The 17,790-nt window shown below is 32.8% G+C and overlaps 2 protein-coding genes across 2 annotated transcripts in view; both read right to left on the bottom strand.

Moving 5' to 3' along the window:
• The window catches only part of LOC133174825 (alpha-1A adrenergic receptor-like), a 124,324-nt gene that overhangs the window by 106,306 nt on the left and 228 nt on the right, over positions 1-17,790 (bottom strand). The window lies entirely within an intron of this gene.
• Positions 8,240-17,790, bottom strand: part of LOC133174824 (vascular endothelial growth factor receptor 1-like) — a 36,315-nt gene continuing 26,764 nt past the window's right edge. The window contains exons 14-22 of the mRNA XM_061309926.1: positions 17,487-17,682; positions 16,907-17,091; positions 16,443-16,527; positions 13,435-13,488; positions 13,010-13,083; positions 12,434-12,648; positions 11,876-12,013; positions 11,124-11,285; positions 8,240-8,748 (exon numbers count right to left, since the gene is read on the bottom strand). Of these exons, the coding sequence (XP_061165910.1) occupies positions 8,280-8,748; positions 11,124-11,285; positions 11,876-12,013; positions 12,434-12,648; positions 13,010-13,083; positions 13,435-13,488; positions 16,443-16,527; positions 16,907-17,091; positions 17,487-17,682 (1,578 nt within the window). The 3' untranslated portion in view covers positions 8,240-8,279. The remainder of the gene's footprint in view (positions 8,749-11,123; positions 11,286-11,875; positions 12,014-12,433; positions 12,649-13,009; positions 13,084-13,434; positions 13,489-16,442; positions 16,528-16,906; positions 17,092-17,486; positions 17,683-17,790) is intronic.

The raw sequence follows: 17,790 nt of genomic DNA, 5'->3' as shown, positions 1-17,790 counted from the left end.
TTACAGATGTTCCCCAAACGCTCCCCAACTTCCTTTTGGTGTCTTATTCCCTGTAAGCTTCATTAAATAAGGCAATCAAGTATATTGGGGGTTTTTTACGCATTACACTCGCGCGCACGGGCATGCATGTACAAAATGACCATGTCAACTTGTCTACACTTTTAATACATCTTTATATTCAAATTTTATTAAAAGATTAAAAAAAAATTCGGCTATATTAAGTATATCTATCATTTTACGCATTGCACGCGCGCGCACGTGCATGCATGACCATGATGATCGTGTCATCTTGTCAACACTATTAATATATCTACATAATTCGGGTATCAAATCATTTCATCAAAAAGTATAAAAGTTTCAGCTATATCAAGTATATTGGTCATTTTAGCATTGCATGCGCGCGCACGTGCATGCGTATGCATGTTGACAATGTCGTCTTGTCTACATTTATAATATGTCTATATATTCTGAGTATCAAAGCATTACATTAAAAAATGTAAAAGTTCTGGCTATATCAAGTATATTGGTTATTTTACTCATTGCACGCGCACGCACGTGCATGCAAATGCATGCATGTGCGCACTGATCATGTCATCTTATCTATACTTCTAATATATATTTATATTCTGAGTTTCAAAGCAATTCATCAAAAAATATACAAGTTAAGTCTATATCATTTGTATAGGTTATTGTAATCATTGCGCATGCGCACACGTGCATGAATGTGCATTCTGACCATGTCATCTTGTCTACACTATTAATATATCCTGATATCCTGAGTATCAAAGCAATTCATCAAAAGATATGAAAGTTATGGCTATATCAAGTACATATGTCATTTTACTCATTGCACGCGCACGCACGTGCATGCACGTGCGCGCAAAATGACCTTCGTTCCGCAAATCTACATAACATTCCTATTAACCCTAAAAATGTTTCAACTCAATCGGATGTACAGTTTCGGAGATCACTCACGGACAAAAAAGTACCTAGGAAGAAAAATAATAATAACTAGATGAGATCTCGTTGCGAGCAACGAGTAGGTCTTCCGTTAGATTTCTGATAAGATCTTGATTGGGAAATTTTGATTAATAAAAGAAAGTAAAAAATGTTTAAAGGAAAAAAATATTCATGTCAATTCTTCAAAATATGTTTAGCAACACATTAAAGGGTGAAATCTATCAATTTCAAACAACTTCCGGTCTTTTTTATTCACTTCCGGTATGACCGGAAGTACTCAAAATGACTTTTAACTCCTCACTGAGTGTGGAGGAATCATCCCTTAAAGTTTTGAGGAAAAAATGAGCATTTTTTGGACTACTTCCGGTTTGGAAGAAATCACTTCCGGTGGAAATAATACGACTCGAAACAGTCTATTTGTCTCTATTATAAACATTTTAAAAAGAAAAAAATAAAAACTTGCATATTTTTAAATTACTTCCGGTGGACAACGGACGTCACGGCAACAAAAACGAGACAGGTTTCTCAATAGTACGAGTCACAATCTATCATCCCTGAAAGTTTCAAGACTCAATCTCAAACCGTTTTTGAGAACACTCGCGGACAAAATGCCACTTTAAAAATGGAAAATTGGCCGTATCTCGCGACCGGAAGTGACAACGGCAAAATAATAAAAAACGCATAAAGTTCAGATGACTTGCCATCATTGCTGAAGGTTTCATGAAAATCTATCCAGGCGTTCTCGAGAAATCGTCTGCACAAAATCGGTAAGAAAAAAAAATAACTAGAAACTCATTGCGAGCAATGAGAGGTCTTCCGTCCAATTCTAAAAATAAAAACGAAAATTCAAGCTGAAAAAAGTTATAAAAGAAATTCAGACACTCTGGAGATTCAACCCTGGTCGTCCGCGTGAAAATTCAACGTGCTAACCATTAACCATTCCCTTTTTTGCATCACTTCCTGTCACGACCGGAAGTAACGTCGACACACAATTTTCAAACGATTCAAATAAACTGATGACGGACTATCAGTCCTGAAAGTTTCAGACTTCAGTCGTTTATTGTTGCCGAGCAATTGTGAGAACAAATTCTAATTTTGAGGACAGTAAGACACACGACCGGAAGTGAATTTTATAAAAAAAAAAAAAAAAAAAAAAAAAAAAATCTCTGACGTGTCTCTAGACATTTGCAGTATCTACAACATGTATTAAAACATTTCAATACTTTTTCTATAAGCCATATTTATGAGAAAGTTAAATATCGAAATAACGTATTTTATCTCCTAAAACTGGAAGTTGAAATTTTTGTTTCCAGTGAAGTCTAACATATTTCAAAACAGCAAAAGAGATGCAATAAGGTTATGCAAGTTTTAATTTCAAAAAGAAAAGTTAAAATTTTTGATTTCTTTGATCACTTCCTGTGACGACCGGAAGTGACGGCTGACAGTTTAACCCGAATGGCTTTGCCTACTCTTCAAGCTCTATTACTCCCATAGGTTTGGTGTATTAATCTCTTACCGTTTCTAAGATCTCGCTCAGATATTTTCTCATTTTGAGGACAGAAAAACACTCGACCGGAAGTGAATTTTCCAAAGATATTTGACTTTACTCTAGACATTTGCAGTCTAAATAATATCTAAAAATCATTTCAAGTACTTTATCTATAAAAGATATTTAAGGGAAAGTAAGATACCCAAATTATGTAGTTTTACTCTTATAACCGGAAGTTGTCGTTTTTGTTTCCGGTGGGACCAACATATTTCGAAACTGCGAAAGAGTTGCAATAATGTGATGCAAGATTTGATTTAAAAAAGTAAAGTTGAAATTTTCGATTTCTTTGATCACTTCCGGTGACGACCGGAAGTACTGACGACTCATAAAAAAACGTTTCACAAATCTACAACTCATGCTCTTTTATCTTTGACAAGTCTCCAGTTCCTCTCTTTAGTCACTCTTGAGAAAATTTGCGGACAACATTTCATTTTAAAATCAGGAAATTGCCCATAACTTGGAACCAGAAGGGAATTTTCCAAATTTCTTTCAAACGTAATAATGGCTTTTTAAAGCACATTATCCCTGAAAGTTTGACGAAAAACGACTGAATAGTTCTCGAGATATCGCGTGCATAATATTTGTCTAAAAAATATTGATAATAATTATAATAATTATTATCAATTTTCAAACAAATTATATATTATGCATTCCGAAAAGAGTATCTATTAACCCTACTAATATCATTGAAATATATTGAAAAACAAAAAAGTTGAAAAATTCGACTTTTTTAATTCGCTTCCGGTAGCGACCGAATGTACTGACGACGCACGAAAAGGCGATTCTGGTAATCTAAAAGACATGTTCTATAATCTCTAATAAGTCTCCAGCTCATACCTTTAGTCGTTCTCTAGATATGCCGCGGACAAAATTCTGTTTAAAAATCAGGAATTTGCCCATAATTTGGAACCGGAAGCGAATTTTCCTAATTTTCCTTGTGATGAACAAAGTTCATATAATGACTCATTTTTGTGCAAGTTTCATTGAAAACTACTAAATAGTTTTCGAGAATTCGCGTGCACAAAATTTTGGTCAAAAAAAAAGAATAATAATAAGAAACAGTAGAATCACTATAAGGTCTTCCGTGAAGACGGAAGACCTTAATAATAATAATAGTGGAAAAGAAACAACAGAATCAGTAGAAGGTCTTCCGTTGGAAACGGAAGACCTTAATAATAATAAGAAGAAGAAACAGAGTAAAAACAATATGTTCCCAAACTTCGTTTGGGGAACATAATTATAGTTAAGTAAAATATTTTTTGTTAGGGTTGTCATGATCGGGTACACATAAATCGTGTAGGAGAAATGTCAAACACTAACCTAGCGTTAGATTGCATTTGCTTGTCAATAGTTTGCCTTTTTCATACGTAGAGCATGATCCTATGTATCGAATAAAATTGGAGACATAAACTCTTATGCAGGTGATAATGACCTATATTGTTGATTAATATGGTAACATTATTTTTGCAAGACGCTAACGTTGCCGACACCTTAATGATGTTACATTTCGGAAATCTTTAGCAGTTCATCATCAAAGCAATTCAATCACTAACGCGTTTTTTTTTCAATCTACACTGCCAGGTTACGCTTCCGTGTCTTCCTTTTGGTTATTTTATTACAATTATATTAACTATTCCTAAGTCTTATTCCATATTCATTCCATTGTGCATAAATTTCGTTTATCGTTGATTTCAGAGTGAATGACGTGAAAGGTTGACTTGTCCTCTAAGCTCTGTTACCCTTTTACTAGGTTTTTTTTTTTTTTTTTTTTTTTTTTGGTAACGTTTAATTGTACGAAAGCCCATTGAGCTCATTTTCGTAGGTAACAAAAATATATTTTTCGCGTTATAACGCGAAACTTTCGCGAATAAACGCGTAACTTTCGCGTTATAACGCGAAATTATACATATATAGTAATGTTACTCAGGAACCTGTGATCTTGACTGACAGATAAAAAAACATGAACGCAGAGGGGGACTTCTATGAATTTATAAATGACATTTCTTCAGATGATGTAAAAGAGAATTGATGCGAAAAATGGATAGATTAGTGTTGATTTTGCATTTAATCTCAAAACCCTACTAATTAATTAAATGAATATTCCTTTAAAGATTTTCTTGTTTTTCACTTGTTGAATCCAAGAAATTCTGTAGACTAATTTTTTTTTTCTCAGGAAGATCTCCACTCGTTGCTTTCTTTGAATAAATTGTCAATGTTTTCGTAAGTAATGGTATGACCAAATGGTGCAACCTTAAAATACAATGTTGTATTTCTTCAGTGAGTCTATCGGAGATGAAATATTTGATACGAATATTTGTCATCCAATTTTCACATTAGGTTACTCATGTGATGTGACACAATTGTTCCGTGAAATACAAATTTACCTCATTGTTGCCAATTTTCTGAGATCTTTTATTTCAAATTCTATATAGAGTGTTCAATCTAATTAAAGTTAGACTTGTATTTTCGCTCCTCTACTATACGCTTCAACACTTGTATTGAACAGCATTGAGAAAGACAAAATGTGACGGCAAAAAAGATTTAGAAAGAGGAAAGACACATTCAATGGCGAGAAAACATAAAATTTCAGCTCGTGATAATCCAAGTTCAAAATAGTCTTTCGTTTTTCACTGTAATGAATAAACTAGATCATTAAAAAGTAAAACAAACTGTAGACTTATGCAAATGTCTCTGTTTTACAGGGAAAGTTTCGCGTTATAAAGTGAAAGTTTCGCGTTTATTCGCCAAAGTTTCGCGATATAACGCGAAAAATATATTTTTTTATCTACGAAAATGAGCTCAATGGGCTTTTGTATAATTGAACATTTGTAGCAATATAAAATAGTTTTCATACTGCTCCTTTTCTGTTCACCCGACTATGAAAAGGAGCACACGATGAGAGTGAATGGTCGACATGGGATGCTTACTCCTACATGGCTCCTTTATTTGGATTTTTAGATGCCCTTGTTTGCTTTACTCGAGCTCTTGATTTGTATTATTAGAATGATATTTCGATCTTGATTTTTGTTGGTTATGATCAATTTATTTTTCTTAAATATCCTTTATATTTAGTAAAAGTGTCTGACGTCATATTTTGGTGTTTAATCAGGATTCAACTTTTTCAATATTTTAACAGATGAAAAAATTCAGTGGACGGTCATTCATTTTACATCACTCACTGTGGAATCAAACGATACACGACATCTATGCACAACGGAATAAATATGGAAATGAACTTAATAGGGTCAAACAATTTAATAAAACAACTCATTGCAAAACGGCTGTGCACGTTATTTAAAAAACATAGAAAGTAAGTCACATGTGATATATTTGATCGACTGTCGATAATCTGATAATGGGTTCTAAAAAAAGCGCCCCAAGAACGTTGGCGTTTCTTTTCGGCTATAGACAAAATCTAATTGTGTTAATGTTCTAAGAGTGATTATTTTAAATATTTAAATGATTTTTTATGCAACAGTCAATATGTTTGTTTGTTTGTATGTTGTTTAACGTCCCTCTCGAGAATTTTTCACTCATATGGAGACGCCACCACTTGCCGGTGGAGAGCTGCAAATTTTGTCCTATACTCGGCACTTACGGCCATTGAGCAGTGAGGGATCTTTTTCGTGCCAGCACTTACTGCCACACGGGACCTCGGTTTATACGGTCTCATCCGAAGAACCGGTCTCCACGTCCCACAGTGGGATTCGAACCCGCGACGTAAGGATCAACTCCTTACTCCGTGACAGCTAAAGCAGACGCTCTAACCACTGCGCCACGCAGGCGACCAACAGTCCATATGAATTAAGGTTCATATATTTTGTTGATGACTTCTAATTATAATAGATTTCATATTGTAGATCAATACTCGTGCAAGTTCAGTATCCTTGGATTGTAGAATATGGTTCTCGGTGGACATAAAAGAACCATGTCGAACAATTATAAAATATGACAAAGTAGAAAACACTTCTTCCCTCGACACGATGTATCACTTTAAAAAATAGTGAATCTTTTCTTTAATTTTCCGTATTAAGAGATGCATTTGGAAATGCTTCTCATGTTGTTATCATAAATGAATTCTAAATAGATAATTATACATAGAAAATACATCTCCATAAAGTTTTTTTATGTCCTGATTCGAGTTTAATCTTTAATAGTTTATCACATATGCTTACAGTTCCCGTCGGGATTTTGATGAATGGCTGATTGAGATTGTCAAGACAAAGTAAATGTTTGCTTCCCACGAACATTTAGTTATTGAGATAAACAGACAAAGAATTGTCTAACAAAATTTCGTAACACACAAGGCGGCTTTTTAGTGTTACCTAGAGACGCTGATACACTTATGAAAGTAGACGTTTTAGAAGATTTTCGAACGAGAAAAATAATTAACGAGAATCAACATTATCCTCTGCAAACTAAAATATGTTTTTATTTTTTCTACAGTTAGTTTCTCTCACATTCTGTATTGCCTTACAATAGATAATTTTTTGATGTGTTGCCTTTTCCTTCTTGCTTATTCATTACAGCCTTTTTCTACTTTATTATTCATTATAGCCTATTTCTTGTTAGTTGCTTATTTCTAACTTATTTATTATACATGTAACTTTCTTATGTTGTACTTCTGAATTTTTGTATTATCTTTTCTCTCAGATATATTACCAACTTCCCTTCCTTTCTTTTGATTGATGAGTCAAAACTGAATTATATTTATTTCTTAATATATCAATTTTACTAGAGTATACTTTAAATACCGTTATTGTTGATATTTCTTTTAGATAAGATACTGTCAATCCTAATTTTTTTTAGCTTGTTTCATTTTTATTTATTTTCAGTTCACAAAAACAAATCTTAAGCTGTATGAAGGCAACAACGGACATTTGACATTGATCCGAACAAAAAGATAAATTATTTGTTCCTGTTTGGCTTATTATATCGTGACCTCAGCAATTAATCACTGTTTAATTGACAATCTTTTTTTATTTATGGTATAAACAGAGTGAAAAGTATGCTGTTTTTGCGATTTTCGTAATTAAATGGTAAATGGATGGCTACAAAAAACTTGAGATGCTTTAAAAGATCAGGTTTTATCCACTTGCACTTGGTAATTGGTATAGCATTGTCATAAGGAGATAAATGATTTTTATGATCTCTGCATTAATGAAGGAGCTATGATAAAACATCTTTTTTTTTATTCTTGGATCACTGATAATTAACAAAAATATATATCATTTCAGCTTGACATTATTTTTTAATCTTGCATTCATTTAGCAGTTCTTCTTAGATTTATAATATCTGATACTCAAAATAAAAACACAGAGAATGAACATTGTATAATAAATATAAACGTCTTCTGCTATGTTGTAGAGAGAGAGAGAGAGAATCCTGGTGTCCTATGCGTTCAAATTTTCCATGGTGTTTTAATCTGGAAAGCATGAAATTAAACTTCATGCATGACTACTTTCGCTTTTTTATAAATAGGGTATATAAAAGTTTTATTGTTATTTTTTTTAAAAAAATCTACCAGATATATAATATGAGTTTCTCAATAAAAGATACATGTATTTTGTGACATAGACACCTATACATGTAGCATCACATAAGACAAATCTTAACGTAGAGCGATTCATCTATTATAATAAAGTACTTTGCGCGGACTCAGGGCATTGGGAGTAATTGTAATAAAATTGTAGTAATTCATTTGTTAAGTGTATGCATGTGAAAATGAACTATATTATTGATATAATTTTATTCAAGAATCATTTATAAACTATTTATGAGTGTTTATGGATTGGACAGAAACTGAATTGGAACAAATGTCAAAAGTTTGTTTTTCTCCAGCTATGATCTTGTCAGAATAGACAATCTTACTTCCGTGTGGATAAATCCTTAATTTACTTATGGACGACGATTTTGTGACGTCATTCAATGGATATCCTGACTGAGTATTCTCCTGTTTAAAATTGGCGCCATTTTTACACAAGGCACATGGTAAACTTCTACACATATCACATTGTTCTGTGTTGAAACAAGAGGTCAATTCTGATCCGTGAATACATTCACGTTTAAATTCATTAGAACTCACGGCTGTCGTTGAGTTTTGTGGGAGGGACAGATAAGTATTGGGAACAACTGGCGAAGGATTTGTCTCCCCTTGTGCATTCATGACGAAATATGACGAAACCCTACTTCCGGTGCTGTCCGATACACTGTCTGGCAGGGAAAGTGGTGAGGTGTCCCTTTATTTATAACAAAAAGAAAACAAGAATATATCAAACATATATCGTTTTTGTGACCTTTTTTCTTTTTCTTTAAAACCATGAATTCGAAAAATCTCACATTTTAAGATTAATATTTACGTTTGAATCTTACATCTGCTGTTATTTGTAAATTACAATGTTTCTTTCTTGAAATTATTATCAACTACACTTTTTTTAAAATGACTATTACATGTCTCCACAAAGAAATTCAAGCCAATAATTCTATTTAAGTACAAGCAAGAATTTTTATCTCGTTACACTATCCACTACACCATTACTTCAACCTGGGGTCAGTTAGCAGACAAGTGTCGTTCATAATTAGTTCAGATCAATAAAGTTTATAATGAAATAACGAAGCAGACATTGATATAGTTTTGTAAGTCATATTCTTCAAAAGACGTTTATTAGACTTCGTCTGAGTGAATAATCGGTCAAAGTGACGCTAGATATTCTAGGAAAATGAAATCCAATTGCAAGAAAAAAAACTGATTTATTCTTCCCTCATTAGGAATAAAAGCACATGACCGTTATGCCATCTAGTCTAGACGTCTCAGATAAACTGTAGTGTGAAATTATGCAGATATATAAACTTTTTATTCATTTTTTTAAAATGTATCAATAATGTGTTTGTCAATTAAAATCATTCATTTGTCATATAACAAGAAACTAGGTAAAAAGGAAAGAACAATCAAGTTCAGCGCTGCAATAAAAAATTGCAGCAAACTAGGCAGAATATTACACTTCCTGTGGAATGGCAATGTATTCCTTATGAATCATTATTTTTGACTGCTCAGAAATTTATATCAGATCGTTATGTTATCTTTAGAGTGCATACTCTCTTGCAGTAAGACAACCCTTTTTCAAAAGAAATCAAAAAAAAAAGATAAAAGAGAATAAAGGCTTTGGAAATCATGTTACTGTTAATAAATGTGGAATAACTGTTTCCCTATAAAGAAACTATCTACCATTTTTATTGTTATTTACATTAAATTTCCAACGTTTATTTGTTCATGCTATAATAAAATAGTTTTGCTATATATTTTTGTCTTTACATATTAGAAAAGACCTCATTTTTGTCATACATATTAGAAACAAAGGGAAACTAAAATTTAAAACAATTCAATGGACGCATCTTTTTGAAATGCGCATAATCATTGCATTACATGGACTCTAGAAGTCACATAACGGTTTTTTTTTATTGCAAAATCGCACAAAACAAGGTGCACAATAACCATGAGGGTATTTTAAGAATCACGAAACATTTTCAGTCAATCACAAAATCCTTCATTTGCCATTTATCCGCGTTCGTTCCCAACTCATTATTAAAATAACTGTTTCTCCCGTGACCTTTATGCTGAAAACATGTCAAGGATATAAATAGAAGTTTTCAGAATATTTGTAAAATTTTGAATAGATATAGAAAATATGTGGAGATATCGAACAGTATTCGAGCTCAGAAGTCCATTAAACATTACAAAATAGGAGCATAGCAAACACGGTCCTCTAAGACATCAGAAGTGGGATCAGGTGCCATGGAGGAGTGAGCATCCCCTGCCGACCAATCACACCCGCCGTGTGCTCCTTATCATGATCGGGAAATAACGGAAAAATCCATCGACAATTCAGTGTGTAAATAATGACCTAACAAGTCAGTCAGCATTTGACTTAATGATAGATTGTATTTGAAGAAAAGGTCATAGTATCGACCATAGAGCTTTCGAAATGATAACTTAAAACGAGACTGCTGATATTCTTGTTTCATCAACTTGTTTGTCAATAACATACATCGTTTTAGAAATTGTTCATACGTAGAGCATGCTCTGGCGTATCGAATCAACTGAAATAACACACTTACAATAAGTTGTAGCGTGTGCGTATAACTCAAATATAAAACTAAATAATCAAATATAACCCTAACCCAAATAATCAAATCTTGTGTCAAAACCTGACCCACATGTTATATCTGAAAAAATGGGACCAAATAAGAGGCGAAGGGTTACCATGTCGTACATCTTTTTCAGTCCAATGTATGTCATCAATCATTCTCTAGAATTTGGGGCGATCATGAATCAAGGATGCGTCATGAAAGTTACCTTACAAAGAACACCGTTTTTTGTCACAATTTTTGAAGTTACACATGGCGGCGGCAAACGTAAAAGACCATATATTAAATGGTTAACCTGTCCAACCAGAAGTGACCGAATATTCTGAAATTACTAGATTATTACACTTTCTAGTTAATGATCTTCTCTAAGTATACTTTCTAGATTATGACATTCTCTTTAGTATATTGTATTCTCATTCAATATGTAAATTTACCCTGCTGAACTGGTACTGACTAACGGTTTGTTTACCTTGACGAACTCTCATTTGTGTAGTAATCCTGTGACACACTGACGGAGAGGTTGATGTAAGATTTTGTTGCCTCCAACATCGACTCCAGTCTTGTACGGAGGTCAGTAAAAGTCGGGCGGCAGTCGGGATTTGGGTGCCAGGCTGACAGCATCATTTGATATCTGTAATTACACAGTGCGTTACTTACTTTTAGATCCAAAAAATATACAAATAAAAAAAATTCAATTTTAATTAAGAAGATTAAAAAATAAAACTCTTGGAAAGATTATTTTTAACAATGTGAATTAATTATTAGATGTGCTCCAATGAAATTAAAAATTATCCTCCAAAAAATTAAAATTTTAAAGAAGATAACACGTCAAACTTCACGGTTATTTTAGAGAGGCATCGAATTCGAATATGAACAATGCATATCTTTCTAGACACAATGGATTATTTACTTTCAAAAAACATTTTTCAAAAATAAAGCAGCAGTCATTGTATAATTGTAAAATACTTGCAATATGTCTTTCACAAGGAATAACTATGTTGGATTTCTTCTATTATAACAACAAAATCACAGATTACAATATATCTTTATCAGTTTTCTAACTTACCATGAATAAATGTTTTGAAAAATAAGTTTTTCAAGGATTTGTTGATAAGTAAGAAGTTGCCTACTTTAAGAAATAATAATTCAAAAAAAAAAAAAAGAACTCTATGGTATTGAGATTAGCATGTTATCAGTCTAAAGTATTGTATACTTAATTACATGTCGGTGGAACAATTTTCTGGCCTGTCCATGCGGTAGCCATCTTTCAGAAGGCGGAATAAATCTTCATTAGGAATGCCCGGATATGGACTGCCACCCAGGGTGACGATTTCCCACAAAACTATTCCAAAAGACCATCTAAATTGGAGAGAGGTAATGAAAAATATAATTATAGCAGAAAAGATCTTGCGTCAATTCAATTTCCTTAATTTCATTTTATATTAATAATATAACTTAGGTACACGTTCATACCATTTTAAGAATTTATAATATATAAATCTACATATCTGATTACCAAGAAATCCAAATTTAAACATTTTAATTAATATTTTTAATATCATCTCTGAGCCACATTTTTCATTTGTAATATTTGCCATGTGACACATAAATTAACGATTAATTAATACTTTCTTACTATTAAAAGCATTAAGTCATTGTTTAAATAACAAATAAAAGAAAACAATGTTTATGAAAAGGCTCCAACCTAATTCTACACTTGTCTAACAAGCTTGTTACCTTAATCAATCATAACTATACACAGAATTCTTAGAGTCTTACATGTCGGATTTTATTGTGAATACTTGATCGAATATGGATTCAATGGCCATCCATTTGTAGGGAAGTTTACGGGATGAAGTAGGCTGATACATGTTTGTTTCATATATGTCACGTGTCAGACCAAAATCCGAGATTTTCAGTCTACGATTGTCCACCATGAGAATATTTCTAGCGGCCAAATCCCTGTGGATAAACTTCTTCTGGGATAAATATTCCTATAACAAATCATAATTCTACAGCAATACACGAGTCCTTATCTTCTTTTGAAAACGATAATATGATGGTTTATTCATTTGATATCTTTCGCAATTGAAAAAAAAAAAAAAACATTTGAAAATGATGTATTATACAAATTTATATTTATTATTTAGCTTTTTCATGATATAGACATTTCCATGTTGATCACTTCTATTACTATCTTTAATCTGTAATAATTGACAAACTGGATCAAGAATATAATTATGTATTTGTTCTCCTCATGATAACATCCAATGGAAATACAAATCTGATCTTTCCATATTATTTTGAGAATTGAGTTTGGTGTTATTATCTTCAATGTACATATGTATTACCTACCATCCCAATGGCGATCTGCCGGGCATAGGACAGAAGTGTCGTCTCTTGAATACAACATTCCGACTCTGTAGATACTTTGAAAAGAAAAACAATGTAAACTTAATGTTCTTTCCTTGGTTTTATCTGGAAGTATGTACACATCATTATCAGTCAATACCAATACCAAGCATATCAAGGTCTATCATATTTTGTTTCATTCTGTTGCTTTTGATATATGTTTCCTCTAAATAAAGAATTTCTTTCTTTATATAACATAGATGTCTGCGTTTTGTACTATCGATGTCTCCCTTTCTGTTATAAATATAGAGATATAAGGAATTATCGATATCAAGTGAAACATTTATGTTTTAAATGCCATAATGATTGATGATTTGTGTCACAAGTCATCTTGGAATCAGAAATCTTAATTTGTGGAAAATGTTTACCGTTACTTTCGGAATTTGTAGAAAGCACTTCCAATCCACCAGGATCTGTAGCGACTACAGAAAACATAAACAATGATAAAATGAGACATTTTATTGGTTTTCATGATAGATAACTAAGACCCACTTATGAAAAGAAAAAGATTGGCATGATAGACTAAATACAGCTCTGGAGACTGTGTCAGTGTCATCCGATAGTGAGTTTTCATAGAAATAGTTTCTATAGGAATATATCACTGACGACGGCAGTGTTACATGTAGAGCATCATAAAAATTGAAAATCTACAAGTGTCGCCATTATATCATTTTAGTATCTCCACCAACAATCAGAAAAAAAATGCATTGGTTTGAAATATATGCTTGTCTTTTGATATTACGAATGTTCTTTATTTCATTGTTAAAAATTTACATGCATTACACATCCTTGTTTTTCTTTTTGAAAGAATAATTTAACCAAGAAAATATTTCAATATCCAGGAAAACTATAAAGTATCAGCATTTATATTTTGTCGTAAAAAATTTAATTCTTTCTAATTTTCAGGAAAACAATGAAAATTTGTTTTGGATGAAAGATCTTAAGAAAAAAAATTATGACAGCGTTGCAGAAAACCTTAAGTGAAACACATTCACACACCAGTATCGTGACAGGCCCGACAACTCTCGTATTTTGCAGATTACTAATATTTCTATATTATGAGAGAGTTATGCATCTTTTACTTAAATTCTGCATACTTCAACTTCTGTATTGTAAACAATGTCTAAAAGTACTGTTACTCAATCTAAGGTATAAAATGACCCCTCACTTCTATGATGTCCATATGCTGCATGTTTTGACAATCGAAATTAACCATATATAAACACATCATTATTTCTTTGTGGCGTTTTGCAAAGAAATAAATGCTAATTAAACTTTAAAATATAAGATCGAAAATAATTTTCAATTTTAGATGCTTTTCAATTTTGTTAAATATAACTTTGGTAACGAATGCATACAATAGGTTTTTTAATGTGGAAATGCGTTTATCCTTACAATGTAGGGCGCAGTAATTCTTATTGTCCTTCATCTCCATGATTTTCTTCTATGTACTTGTACTAAGAAAGATATTTGTCTCTTCCTCTATCTTTGCAGTTCTCCTTCTCGCTATTTCTTGTTCAAATGCTACTTAAAATGACAATTTGACTAACTGACAAAGCGGAAGGTTGCTACGCTTACCTATGCATAAAACGATGCATTTTAACAATGTAATACAACAATAGACGATTTAATATCTGCATATGTGTGTACATTTTGCTGAGCGTTTACATGGCTGAACATACACCAGTAGTAAATTTAATCATATGTAAAAATTAATTTAGTCGGACTTGACTTATATTTTGCAATAGGAATAAAAATACTCATATGAAAATACATGTCTGCGAAATTTTGGGCATATGTTAAATTTACACACTGCATGTGTGTGAACTGGTCCCATATATAAATAAAAGGCCCACATCGCTCACCTGAGCACTTTAGCCAGGAAAATGCAGAAATCAGTCATTATTGAAAATTAAAAGTGGTCTGGGAAAGGAGTGGGGTGTTCATGATTTGAACAAACTTGAAACTTCACTACCTATGGATGCTTTCATATAAATATGACAATCAAGGCTTTGCTATTCTAGAGAAGAATATTTTAAAAGATTTTTCCTGTGTATTCCTATGTAAAAATTGATGGCCCATTCTGACCCTCCCTTCCCCCAGGGGTCATGACGAGGACAAATTTGAATCTACACTACCTGAGGATGCTTCTATATAAATATGACCCATCATGGCTTTGCTGATCTTGAAAAGAAAATTTTTCCCATGTCTTCCTATATAAAGCTTTGATCGCCAATTGTGGCCCTATCCTACTTATAATTTAACAAATTTGGATATACACTACCTGAGGATGGTTCAACATACGTTTAAGTTTCAAGTTTTTTGGCTCGCTGGTTCTTAAGAAGAAGATTTTTAAAAGATGCCATTAATTTTTCACTAATTCGTAATATCTCCACTTAGAACAAGACGTGGCCCTTCTTTTGAAAAAACTGAATACACTTTTATCCTAGTTTACTCTGTTTCAAGTTCGGTTGAAATTAGTCAGAGGTTCTTGAAAAGAAGTCGAGAGTGTGAAATTTTACAGACAGACAGACAGACGGACGGACAGACAGAAGGACGTAGGCGGAAAAATGTGATCAGAAAAGCTCAAGTGCACTAAAAATTAAAATGTTAACAAATGTCTGAAATCAGTAAATGCAAATATTCTACGATGAAATTTGAAGATAATACAAAGTAATTAAGCTCAAAATACATGCATGTATAAGTTGATAGTATACACCTATCCACTGGCTGTGAGTGGGATAGCTCTTTTATCAAACCCGCGACAGGAACTATTCCCCGAGGGTTTGCCCGAGGGGAATAGTTCCTGTCAAGGGTTTGATGAAAGAGCTATCCCACTCACAGCCAGTGGATAAGCGTTTTATTATACTGATGTATATCATAATTTCTGAGGATTGGATTTACCTGATACTACAGTTCGATAGTAAAAACATGGGAAAAAAATAATTATAGAAGTTTTGAACAAGTATTTGGAATAGCATAACACTGCCAGAATGAGCTTAAATCCTGATGACGCCACAATGCTACTGAAGTCAGGATGACATCATAAGTCTATAGATTGATTACAGGAAACCAAAATTGGCGGCAAAAATTGCATGAAAATTTTCCGAAGGGTGGATAGCAAAAACTATACCCCGGGGTATAGCTTTGCTATGTGTGGAAATTTTGAGACTATAAAGATAGTTATTTTACCTTCTTAACTTTATATAGAAAACATTTTAACAGAAGTATAATAATTAACACTAATTTCGAGAGGGAAAGAAGATTTGCAAATTTTACACAAATAAAGCAAGGTAAAACCGCGCACTAGATGCATAGTTCTGTGTCCATGTCTCCATTAAACAGTAATTTGATCACACCAGGTGGGAAGACTTACAGAATTCAGCGCCTCTTGTTCTATCACAGCCTGGACTGATTCCACTGTCAGACCTCCTTCTCATTCTTTGACCCATTTTCATCATCTAAAGTTATTAGAAAGGACATCAATTGACATTCATACATAAAATAATGCAAATATAAAGGTATACTCATATAATTTCCATGACAAATCAGTGTAGGAAAGTGTTTCAAAGTTTTTACTTAAGGCAGATATTATCACTTGATTAATGTTTTCTCCTCCTACGAGATTTTTTTTTCCTAACAAAAAACAGTGAAATTATTTATATACTTAAAAGTAGGGTCAAAATCCTGGTTGAAAATTATACGTGCTTGAATAATCCACATATGTATGAATAAGCAATGTAAGATACTTTACAAAGCAAAAGCTTCTTATTCTATCAAATTCCTTAAAAGTTAATTCTACAATACAGTCATGAAAACGTAATAAGACAGGGTACTAACCTGGTGCCTGCAGTTAAGGAGATATTGTCGGAGATCACCAAGAGGACAGAAGTCCATTATAAGACACAAAAAGGACGGCTTTGTGCAGAAACCCAGCATACCAACAATATTAGGGTGGTTTCCTAGCTGTTTCATGGCTTCTATTTCTGTCATTAAGCTTTTTTCTTCTGTTTTATCTGCAAATTCTGTTTAAAAAGGAGTTTTCATGATCTTCCTTTATTCTTAATACAGATACAAATTTTCAGAGAATAGTAGATGATCTAAACTTTATGCTAAGAAGTGTTGAAAGAAATATAAATCACTAAATCGAATTTAATTTTAAAAACCCTCATTTGATCTATTTTACATATATAGATAATATTGCTATTCTCTGAAAATTAATCAAAAAGCAACTAGGATTCAAATGTTTCTTGTTTGTTAGCAAAAAGCAATGAATGACTTATCAAAAGATTTGCAAATTCACTAAAGGCTGAAATCGAAAACTCTTGTGCAAACAGGCGTACAGCAGACTTATTGTAACTATTATTATAGCAATCACATGTCATACAAGTAATTCTTGTAGAAATTGACTGATATTTACCTTTAAGCATTTTCACGGCCACAGTACAGCGTTTCCCGTCCTCCTGAAGATATTCACCTTTATGGACCTTGCCAAAGGCTCCCTCTCCAATTACTTCCAAAAGTTGAAGGTTCTCAAAGCATATCTCCATGTGATCTATCAGGAGCGGATCGTCACAGGAGGAATGGGATGTGGCCACGTATAAAGGATTATAAGCCTACATTAAAACTTCTTAAGATGTGAGTAGTGACAACCATGGGTGGTTTTAAAGCAAACGATAAATGGACAAAAGATAATATGTAGTGACAAGCGATAGTCCTTGAAG

Source organism: Saccostrea echinata, unplaced genomic scaffold (genome assembly GCF_033153115.1).
Source record: "Saccostrea echinata isolate AGI-Se365-2 ecotype Australia unplaced genomic scaffold, CSIRO_AGI_Sech_v1 ptg000059l, whole genome shotgun sequence".
Classification (NCBI taxonomy): Eukaryota; Metazoa; Mollusca; class Bivalvia; order Ostreida; family Ostreidae; genus Saccostrea; species Saccostrea echinata.
This window is presented reverse-complemented; position numbering and strand designations above follow the sequence as displayed.